Source organism: Mustela erminea, chromosome 2 (genome assembly GCF_009829155.1).
Source record: "Mustela erminea isolate mMusErm1 chromosome 2, mMusErm1.Pri, whole genome shotgun sequence".
Taxonomy (NCBI): domain Eukaryota; kingdom Metazoa; phylum Chordata; class Mammalia; order Carnivora; family Mustelidae; genus Mustela; species Mustela erminea.
In genome coordinates, this window is record NC_045615.1 from 44,044,024 (window position 1) to 44,055,509 (window position 11,486).

Consider the following 11,486-nt stretch of genomic DNA (forward strand, 5'->3'; position numbering starts at 1 on the left):
TAATAGAATATATATATATAAGCATATTTATAATTATTCTTATTTTCATTCACTGTTTCATGGACTCTTGCTTCGTTATTCAGGCTGCCTACATGTTATCCAAATACCAGTACTTTGTCTGCCCAGTGGAATACCGAAGTGATGTTAACTCCTTTGTTACAGAATGTGAACCCTCTGAACTTTTCCAGCTTCAGAGTTATTCACTTCCTCCCTTTCTAAAGGCAGTGTTGAGACGGGTAAGATAAATATAGTTAAGGATCCTGTATCCCAAAGATTAAGGTTCATTTAAAAGTAGCACTAAACTTCTGTCACCTTGTGATTTCCCTTTCTTGAACATGAAATGAATATTATTATCACAAACCAGCTGTCTATTAGGAATTTACTTACCTAGTGGTTTGAATGATTATTGATGGTAGTTTATCTTGTATTTGTTTTGAAAACATTTTTCAGTATTCCTTAGATTTCTGCAAATCAAATGGGTTACAGTGAGCTTCACTTGTAACTGGTAGGAATGGACTCAATTTAAAGCTTAATTAAAAAGGAATCAACCACTCAAAGATTCCTTGACTTTTAGGGGACCTTTAATAGTACAGAAAGCTGCTGCTTCTAAAAAATCAGTTTCCCTTTGAAAAGCATACTGTTGCCATTTGAAGATAATGTTTGAGGTCTCTCACTGAAGGATGTTGACATGCTGTCCATTAGAACCCTGCTGATCTATGTCATCAAGACTGATGGGTGGTTGGTTAAAGTAAGGAATCAAACAGCTGCATGTGTATGCTGTGTACCTGTGTGTGTCTGAAATATTTTACCTAAAGTCCATAATTTTTGAGGAGGAGGTTAACCAACAAATGATTTCTCTCCTCGAGAATGCAATACATTGAATCTAAGAATTTTTTTCAGTGTCCAAGCCATCTGTAATCTGCTATAAAACTGTTTGATACGACCAGTCTTTGACTGGGACAAGACCTTTGCTTTGAGAACAGGTCCAGAGATTGGTGTTCTGAATGATCTTTCTAAAGCCTATCTATTTCTGCACTATCTGCAGTTTGTAGTTTCAGTCTATTTAAAGTTGAGCAAGAACCAAGAATTTACTAAATAATTTGTGTGGAGAATTATTCTCAACTTCTATTATCTCCTCCCTGAATCTTACGACTGTCTTGCTGATGCTTAATTTGCTGGTTCTTTTTTTTTTAAAGTAAAAGACAAACTTTCCCCTCATTTTGTCATATACAATTAAAGTGAAATAAAATACAAAAGTTACACAGTTCTAGTAAACAAATTCAGAAATTAACTCAACTGATTCTTGGTAAACCTACAACTCAAGTGGTGTAGAAGTTTCTAGATGAACTAAAGGATCCTGCCAACTGCAAGATTTTGGTGTGCCAGGTGCTGTCAGAATGCTTAGAGGGGGATGGAGAGTACTGGCTAAGTAGAGGATGGGAATGAGAGCTTACAACACGTTTTTCTCCCGTGATCCCAAGAGTTTATGAAGTCACCAAAAATGTGGTATAATGGTTTGATTTAATATTTATGAATTTTATTTTTTTTAATTTTTTAATTTTTTAATTTTTATTTTTTTAATATATTTTTTTATTTTTTATAAACATATATTTTTATCCCCAGGGGTACAGGTCTGTGAATCACCAGGTTTACACACTTCACAGCACTCACCAAAGCACATACCCTCCCCAATGTCCATAATCCCACCCCCTTCTCCCAAACCCCCTCCCCCCAGCAACCCTCAGTTTGTTTTGTGAGATATGGAACCAGAAAAGACCTCGAATAGCCAAAGGGATATTGAAAAAGAAAGCCAACGTTGGTAGCATCACAATTCTGATTTAATATTTATATCATCGTTCTTAGTGGAGGTGGCATGCTCAAATACAATTTTAATGCAGTTAATCCCTTCCTCCTTTATTTTCTCTTTAGGAAACAGTGAGCTTGTATCCTTTCCAGATACACAGCATTGCTCTTTCAACATTTGCATCTTTGATTGGCCCTTTTGGAGGCTTCTTTGCCAGTGGATTCAAAAGAGCATTCAAAATCAAGGTGTGTGTTTAGAATCTTTGTTATTATTAGAGAATATCACATAGTTGTAATTTGGTTCTCTCTTAGTCTCCCACATTAAGCCGCTGGGCAAAAACTTTTACATTCTATTTGTTTCAGCCTCCGAGAAATGCGTCCTGGCTGATTTGAGTATATTCTCTCTTGTTAAATTTGGGACAGGCCATGTTAATACATTTTAAAGTGTTATTCAGCCACATTTATAGAATTGGCGTGTGTCAGTGTTGGGACAAATGCAGAATCTTGGTCCTTCAAGTGCTCCTCCAAAAATCCAGCTATGAGTCGTCCAAAGTTTATGTGTTGTGCCACAGTTTCACTTAAAGAGACAAGCAGGAGAACCTTTGGATATAACCATCCATTCTACTAGATCTGGGTCAGTAAACTCTTTCTGTAAAGGAAGAAATCATTTAGTAATCTTATTGCAGCTACCCAACTCTGAACTCCACCATTGTAATGGAAAGCCCTGTGGCCAGTATGTCAATGAATGGCCATGACTGGGTTTTAATAAAACTTTTTTATAATAAAGTTATAATAATAAATAATAAAGCAGGCAGTGGGCTCGACTAGGACTATGGGACAGTTTGCTGCTCTCTTTCCATGATACATAAAACTATCCCTATATTTCGTTTCATTTGGAGTCTCAGAAAGTCACATGTATTTATTATCTCAGCTCTTGTGCCATTGGGAGTCAGAGAATGGCTATTGAAAGTGGGGTGAACAGGGCAGGCCTCTCTGGAGGAGGTGGCATTTGAACAGGGGCCTGAGAAGAGAGGGAGTCCTATAGAAATGTCGAAGGAAGAGAGTTCCAGTGAGTGCAAAGGAGAGGAGGAGCTCAGCCTGTTTGAAGGGGAGTGAGAACACCGTGACTGTGGTAGAGGGGCAGCGATCAGACTGCAGAAACTGGGGGATCACACAGGGCCACGGAAGCCAGGGAAATAAAAAAAACTCACTCAGTGAGCACTTAAAATGGAGAAGACACTATGTTCAGTGGAATGCAGCATGCAGAAGTGTATAAATGTCTCTGTTCTCAAGCTGCTCACCACCTACTAGGGGAGACAACATGTGCCCACAGTGAACCCCAGCAACAGCTGCCCATGAAGACTGTCCTGTCGAGACTGCAAACAGCAGAGTGGAATTGAGTTACTATGTTTCTCTTGTTGCTTCTGAGAGTAGGGAGGAGAAGGAAGGAAATGCATTGTAAAAAAGTAACCGAAGAATTTTTCAGTAATTGTTTGAAACAAAGAAATGTTACATTTGGGATGGTATTTTCTTTAGTGGTCTCTAATGTGAGGTTTCTTCTTGAATGATAGATTATTTTGAGTGTCCAAAATGAAGGTATAATAGCTGTTGCATTTAGATTTTTTAGGTCGCCTGCGTATGTTAGAAGAGCATTCCGTCATTTCCATGTCCTTAGCACCAGACAGTGGGTATGTCTAGAGAATCACTTGAGAGACTTACTAACCATTTCCTTCACTTGGGGCATTTAATGGACTAATGTGCCCCACATGATCTATTTTGATTTTCCTTTTACCTCAATACTTAAAGGAGAATATACATTATAGTAGCAAAATATTTATTTCGGAGTAAAACTGTTAGAATTATCATGAGTTAGAACTAGTTGTACATCTGTCAGCAACACTCAAATAATTTCTGGGTAAACAGAAAAGTAAGCTAGAACAGTATCAGATTAATAATAGCCAGTAGCGCTTTTGATTTAGAAAAAGCTTTACCAACTAAAAATGTTAGTACTAGATTTAATTAATATTTAATTAGTGTTACTTGACTGCTTTTAGTCAATTCGCGAGTCATTTGAATGTGGGTACATATTTGAAAGACGTGGTTTTAACTTGTGAGACGTGCTCTAGTAAGTCTGCCTTTAGTGAGGAAATCCAGTAGTATTTTTCTTCAGGTCCCTGGTGCCAAGAGACATTTACAGGTATAAGTTTTATAGCAGGTGATTTTTTGAAAATTTGCTCATATGTTTGTTTGTTTCTGAAGGATTTTGCAAACACCATTCCTGGACATGGCGGGATAATGGACAGATTTGATTGTCAGTATTTGATGGCAACTTTTGTGCACGTGTACATCACAAGTTTTATAAGGTACTTTTAGATTTTTTAAAATATTTTATTAAGATGATTTCTTTGAGTTCTCATTTCCATAGGCATTCGTTTGAACGAATTACTTTTTCTATCAGTGGTAATTTATAATATAAAAAGGGAATGGCGGCCCCTGGAGTTTGCATCACATTGTAGCCCTGAGAAGTATGATTAAGAAGAAATGATTAAATTATAATTATTTTTGCACACATTTGCATAACTTGAGTAATAGTATATATCATGGTATTTAATAGAACCAAGGTAAACTCTAGGTAATGTGGGTGGTACTGAATTGACTCATCAGATTTCTTATTTTCTGTGGTATACAATGGTAGTGAATACTAAGTAAAAAGGAGGAGGGCGTAATAATTCATCCAGTCCACCAGCTATTGCTTGAGTGCCTGTGAAGTGTTGGGGAATGTTCCAGGCATGGATATAGCAAAGAACAAAACAAAGTCCCTGCCCTCAGAGCTTATGTTCTTATTGGGGAGCTGGAGAGAGAAGGGGCAGTAAAGGACAAAAAGCAAATCTAGTTTGTTAGCTGGTGGTTAAGTGCCATGGAGAAAAATAAAGCAGGCCAGGGGATTATGGTTGTATGGGGGGTGGAGAGTGGGGTGGGGGAGTGTATGGAGAAGTGGGGTGAATGGAGGGGTGTTGCTTTTTTGTATAGGGTGGTTTATTCTTATTATTAAACCATAAGGCTTGGGGGCGCCTGGGTGGCTCAGTGGGTTAAAGCTTCTGCCTTCGGCTCAGGTCATGATCTCGGGGTCCTGGGATCGAGCCCCGCATCGGGCTCTCTGCTCAGCAGGGAGCCTGCTTCCCCCTCTCTCTCTGCTTGCCTCTCTGCCTACTTGTGATCTCTGTCTGTCAATTAAATAAATAAAATCTTCAAAGAGTAAAAATTTTAAAAAAACCATAAGGTTTGGGATCTGCCCTAAAATGCTAGTTTGTGGTGTGAAAACAAACCACAGCAAGCACATATTAACTTCATTTTCCATGGTCTCTGCAGAGTGGCTGACCACAGAAAACATGTATTTCCTTCAGAGAGTATTTAGAAATGCATATTTGTAGATCCCTAAACACATGTTTTAAAAATATACCCAGGGCAATGTTGGAATTTTATATTAATTTTTATTTTTCTTGAGCAGTTTGTTAGGAGTTTATTTTGTTAATCTTTTCAAAGAATCAGATTCTGGCTTTGTTAACTTCGTGTTTCATTGATGTCTGCCTGCGTCTTTCATTCCTTCATCTTTCTAAGACACAACTTGCTGTTGCTTTTTGAGCTTCTTGAGATAAAGCTTAGTTTATTGATTTTCAGCCTTCTTGTCTGAAATGTTCATCCAAGACTATAAATTCCCTCTTAAGTACTGCTTTACTCTCAGCTTACATGTTATGTTTGCGTTTTCATTCTCAGTTACAAGTACTTCCTGGTTTCCAGTATGATACCTGCTTTGGCATGTGGGTTATTTAGATGTGTGTTGATGGCTTTCCAAACAAATGGATTTCCTCATTCTCCTTCCTTTATTGACTTTTGCCTTCATTGTACATGGTCAGAAATCATACTCTTTATTATTTCAGTTTCTGTTTATAGAGACTTGTTTTGTGTCCAGTATTCTTGTCTGTTTAGTACGTGTCCATGTGCCCGTGGAGCACGTGTGCATCTGCATTGTGGGGATGTAGGGCTGTGAGTGTTAGCTACATCTTCTGTACTCATTGTTTGTTTGTTTCCATTTTTCATCTTTTCAGGAAGAGAGCTTTGTCAAAATATCCCACTGTGATTATTTATTTCTTTTTAAACATTTATCTATTTATTTTAGAGCGAGAGAGCTCAAACAGGGAGGGCAGAGGGAGAGGGAGAATCCCAGGCAGGCTCCACAGCCAGCATGGAGCCCAACTCAGGCCCGACCCCATGACCCTGAGATCATGACCGGAGCTGAAATCAGGATGCTCAGCTGACTGAGCCACCCAGGTGCCCCTCCCCCACTGTGATTGTCAATTTACTTATGCCTAGTCTGACAGTTTTTGCTTTATGTATTTTGTGGTGGCTTTAGGTATATACACATTCAGGACTGTCCTATCCCCCTGTTGAACCGCTCCTAATATTGATCTGTAATGTCCATCTTTATATACTGTTTGCTTAAAGCCTATTTGGTTGGATATTAGAATAATGGCATCAGCCTTCTTTTGGTTAGTATTTGTATAGTGCTTGTCAATCCTTTTATTTTTAGCATTTCTTTATCCTTATTTAAAGCTTGTTTCTCTCCTAACAGGCATATAGGTTGATCTTAGTTTTTTTTTTTTAATAACCCAGAGGACAACATTTTTCTCTTTTTTAAGATTTTATTTATTTGAGATAGAGCGCACACGCATGCGAGAGAGAGAGGGCACACATGTGTGCGCACATGAGTGGGGGGAGGGGCAGAGGCCGAGGGAGAAGCAGATTCCCCACTGAACAGGGAGCCCGATGAGATCATGACCTCAGATCACAGGACCCTGAGATCATGACCTGAACAAAGGCAGACAGATGCTTACCCATCTGGGCCACCCAGGTGTCCCTAACTTTTATCGTTTTAATTGGAGTGTTTAATCCATTTATATGGTAGTTCCTGATATATCAGAGTATTAGTAATTAATTAATCCTTTGGACTCTGCTTTCAGATGGTGGCAGCTTCTGGGCATTAAATCACTTTTTTTTTTTTTTTAACCTCTTCTCTCAGTAGAGAAAAGTCATGCTGAGCCACATTGTCTACCATTTGAAAGCAAATATTTAGACTAATAGAAATACAGGGCTGGTGCCAGGGTGCGTCTTGCTGGGAGCACCTGCTGACATAATTTTGTATTTAGCTGAACTTGCTACAATACTCTTCCTTTCCTCTGTGGGTCCTTACTCTGGGTTTGTTATGAAGTTGCTGAATCTTTTGATTCAGCAAAGACAAGCTGTGCCCTGACTTGAGTAGATAGTGGTGGTGAGAGACATCTGGCGCACTTCTGGCAGATGTGGAGCTGAACCTTGTGCACAAAGGTGACCCAGGGGATGGATGATCTGTGCTCTGGTGTGGTTGGTTTAATCAAAGACTTTTGTTGGGATGTCCCTAAATAGCAGAAATTTCCTTGTTACTGGGTTTTCTGTTTCCTAGAATTCCATTTGAACTGAACAGTTCTAAGAAATTTAGTTATCTGTGTAAACATCCTTCTCAGAATTCAGTGCCCTTCTCCATATATCATTTATGTCTTGCTGTTTTCCGTTGGATTTTACTAATGTCTCTTTCCAAGAAGTGAACCATAATTTGTTTTTCATATTCAGATGGACTGTAGAAATTGCAGAGAACAATACATATATATTGATATCGGAATTCTGTTCATTCTGAATTTGACAAAATAGCACTGTAGAAGATCACACAGGTATAAATGAGTTGAGTTCCAGAGTCGGGGGTGGGGGAAGTTACTAACCCCTGACTATGAGTGTCAGAGCAGGGAAAGAGAGAGAGTCCTGTTTAAGACCTTTTCTGATTCAAGTGCAACATGGAAGGGTGGGAAGAAGAGGGCTGGGTTGGGGAGGTGGGGGGGGCGCTGTTGGAGGAGATGTTCCCGGGAGAGAAGGGTGAGCATGCCGTACCACTGCCTTGTTGTTGCCTCGGTTCTCCCCGGACTCACTTCCCCTCCGCTGGAACTGCTGTCAGGTGGCTGAGGAGGGCAGGCTGTCCGCCTCTTTGTCCTCCTTTCAACTAGAAAAAACCCACTTTTGTTTCCTATAGTGGGGTTCACTGAAGACTTTCTTTGGACAAAGCCTGTGCATCTACTGTAGATCCCCAGTAGGGGCTTCAGTGCCAGGTCTGCACCTTTGTGTCCTGTCTCCGGAACATTCATAATACCCTAGGGGCACTTACTGAAGTTTCTCTGAAGCTAAAACTTTAAGGTATATTTTCTTGTCCTCTATAGCTTATCTTCATCCACTGGGACTTCGCTTCATTCCTTAAAGGGTGGTCCTTGTCTTGACCAGTCAGGATTCGTTCCCTGTCCCCACCTCTAACTCAGGTTGCTCCTTTGAGATGTTTTGTATAACTTAGATCCGCACCCCCTAGATTGCCTACTGCTGTTCGGGCATTTTGTGTTTGCATTCTTCGCAAATCTACTGTATGCCTCTCGGTGCCAAATATCTCTGGGGCTTTTTCTCCCCCAGACACTGACATTGGGCACTAAAGCGAGCTTGATCAGTCAAGGTGGGTACTCTGCACTTACGTGCATGATTTATTTTCAGTTGGAGGTATATGCTTCCTTTAGGTCTCTCAAAATAACACGAACTTGGCCTTTTCTGCTTTATTATCAGGGGTCCGAATCCCAGCAAAGTGCTACAGCAGTTGTTGGTGCTTCAACCGGAACAGCAGTTAAATATATATAAAACCCTGAAGACTCATCTGATTGAGAAAGGAATTCTACAGCCCACCTTGAAGGTATAGCTGGATCCACAAAGGGAAGGACTAACCATAAGGAGTTCTACAGGAAAGCACTGACCGATGAAATTTTGAAATTGCACAGAAAACTTGTTGAAAATGCAATAGATTGAAGTTTTATGACACGAATGTCTCTTCTCGAAATTACTGTGAATATTTAACACTTACTTGATCTAAGTTATGAAATAAGTAGCAAATTATCAGCAAAAAAATCCTGTACTTTTTCTAAAGTGTATTTTCTGATGTTAACTTCCTTCCCCCGACTTGCTAGGTTTCACAATGTAGAAGACTTGTGTTTTAAAGATTCAAACGGAAAAAGAGTAAATTGAGGATGTCTTAAGATTGCATCTGGCATTGTGCCCTTTGCACAAATATTTACTTTTGTACTTGGAGCTACTCTTAATTTTAACAAAATGTTTTGTGTAAGGCACAATGGGAAGTTAGTTCTCCTGCACTTCCTCCTCTCAGTCTGAAGTCCTTTCTGAAGGGCTGAGTTGGATCCAAAAAAGAAAAAAAAAATCTTGTCCTTTTTTCAAAGAAATAAGTAATCATTTGCCAGGGGAAAACATGCCATTTTTAGATAGGTTCAAAAAGAGCAGATACCAAACTCGACTCCTGATAAAATCATTTGGAAAAACATGACAGTTGCAAAAAAAAAAAAAAATGTGTTCAAGAAAAACAAAGGAGAATTCTGCTCTGAAGGACATGATTTAGGCATCTTTCACAGATTCTCTCCACAGCCGATCACAGCTCAGTCGGTAGAGGATGGACATGAAGGCCCCGGGCCACCTCTTGGTGGAATCCTCTGCTTTTCTTTGTTTCCCAGTGAACTGGTGTCCGTCAGTTCTACAGCCTCCAAGCCCGTTAAGATCAGTGTAGGGGGTAGTGAGCTGGGGTGGTGGCTGACACAGAGCTAGAGGGGCCCGTCCCCAGCCCCCAGCCGGGGCTCTGCAGGCCTGTGTCCTGGGGAGCCTCCCTGCTGGCACCCTGGGCGGGCAGCCCTCTGGACACTCACCTGGCGAGGAGGAAGATCAGCCCGCAGACTCAAGCCCAGGCCCACTCCCTGCGAACAGCTCATCTTCGCTCCCTTCCTCTTGTACATCATGAAATCTGAGGACATCAGCTGATGATTTTTTTCTTCCAAGAATGAAAATCAAGCAGAAGTGATTCTCATCAAGAACCAAAAGCACACGAATGCCAAACCTTTCCTCTGTGGGACTGGACACTGTAACCAGATGAGAAGTGTATTCTCATCAGTGACTGTGAATAAGCTGTGGTTGCTGTGTGCGCTCCGCGACCGTATTTGCTGTAGAGCACGGGTCGGAGTGGGGCACAGAGCCTTCCAGACGTGGCCTCGTGCTCCGTGGCGTACTGTTCAGAGGGGAGAAAAAGAGATTTTCAAGACTGTTTTGCTAATGAAAAGAGTAATATTTTTGTTTAAATCAGAAACAGATTTCAGTTATTTTCTATTTCCATTCTCCTCCGGTACCTGGAATAAGAGATGATGGATCTGCCCAGGATCCATGGATGTGAGTCCGTAACTGGCAGCTTCTTATGTGCTCTACAGGCCTGCAGGAGATCTAGTTACACTCCGTACCGGGGATCTGAGTTCTCGGTTTGGCACGCACGCAGTCAGTTCGCCTGCACGGGATGTGTTCAGTCAGCATTATTTAAGACCGTCCTGTAAAAACCTAGAATTGGCACTGGAAATGTTATTACAGGAGGGAATGATTCCTTTTCGAGTCAGGCTACCTGCAGGTTTGATTTTCAGCATCTCTCATTTATATTTGCCTCATTAAAAGCTCCAGATGCTGATCGTAAAAGAATTTAGATTAGCAGAGGTTAAAAAATACGATGAAAAATTTGCCACAGGAACTTACATTGAAAACTTGGTGATATGCACAATAAGAACTGCTTGGAGATATGTGGTTCCCTCTGCATTTTTCTTTAAAGTGATTGGTGAGGCACTGCAATGCAGAATTATAAGAGAGCATTACTGAATACACGTATTATAAAATCAATCTTATTATAAACAAAATATGAAGCTAGAAATATTTGGGGGTCACAGTAGTAATAGCTTTCATCAAATATACTTTTAGAGTTGGGTGTACATTATTCTATATATAAAAAAGTAAATTCTTAATTTTAACAGAGCTCTAACGATTGACCTTTTTAGTGTACTTTTATAGCATGTATATTAAAATAGAATATATTTTAGCAAAAGATTGCCATAAAACCCTGACTTTAATCATTTTTATATTCGTGCTGTGAAGAGAGCTTCAATTCCTCGTGTGGGAATGGGGTGAAAGGAAAGTAAAAGGCTGGGAACTTCCTTCACAGTAATGTCTACTTGTTCCAAATTTGCTATTTTTGGAGGGGCTGTACTTGTACTAATTGCTTGACTTTTGAATATGTGGGATGCAAATGTTTCCTCAGTGCTTTTCCCCTGTGGTGATACATACACATTTACTGTCTGTGAATAAAAAGACCACACCTACCACCCCTCCCCCGCTTTTGTTTCGTTATCATCTCTCTTCCGCGGGACTTGGGTTTGAACAAAGACAGTATCACCTTGTTCAGTGCAAAAGAAAAAAGTAGAAAGTGGACATATACTGTATAAGGGTGGAAGATAGCTTATGATTTGTGTCCAGTTCTCTGAATCTTTTACGAAAACTGAGCTAGAAAAATAAAATTGAAACAAATCATATTTTGACTCTGCTGTGCCATTTTCTCACTAGAGAATCATTCATTCATTCAGCCAGCGTTTACAAACTGACCACAGCTATGTAAGCATTGCGTCTTATCTGTATCCCATTGCCAGCGTCTCCAGGGACACCTTCAGGGCTGGGATCCGTACATCTGTTATGAGGGA

General features: G+C 40.2%; 1 protein-coding gene across 2 annotated transcripts in view; it reads left to right on the plus strand.

Annotated features, from left to right (window-relative positions):
* Positions 1-11,114, plus strand: part of CDS1 (CDP-diacylglycerol synthase 1) — a 66,162-nt gene extending 55,048 nt beyond the window's left edge. For both annotated transcript variants that reach the window (XM_032332766.1, XM_032332767.1), the window contains 4 exons: positions 84-236; positions 1,930-2,049; positions 4,063-4,166; positions 8,491-11,114. In XM_032332766.1, the coding sequence (XP_032188657.1) occupies positions 84-236; positions 1,930-2,049; positions 4,063-4,166; positions 8,491-8,620 (507 nt within the window). In that variant the 3' untranslated portion in view covers positions 8,621-11,114. The remainder of the gene's footprint in view (positions 1-83; positions 237-1,929; positions 2,050-4,062; positions 4,167-8,490) is intronic.
* Positions 11,115-11,486: the final 372 nt, after the last annotated feature.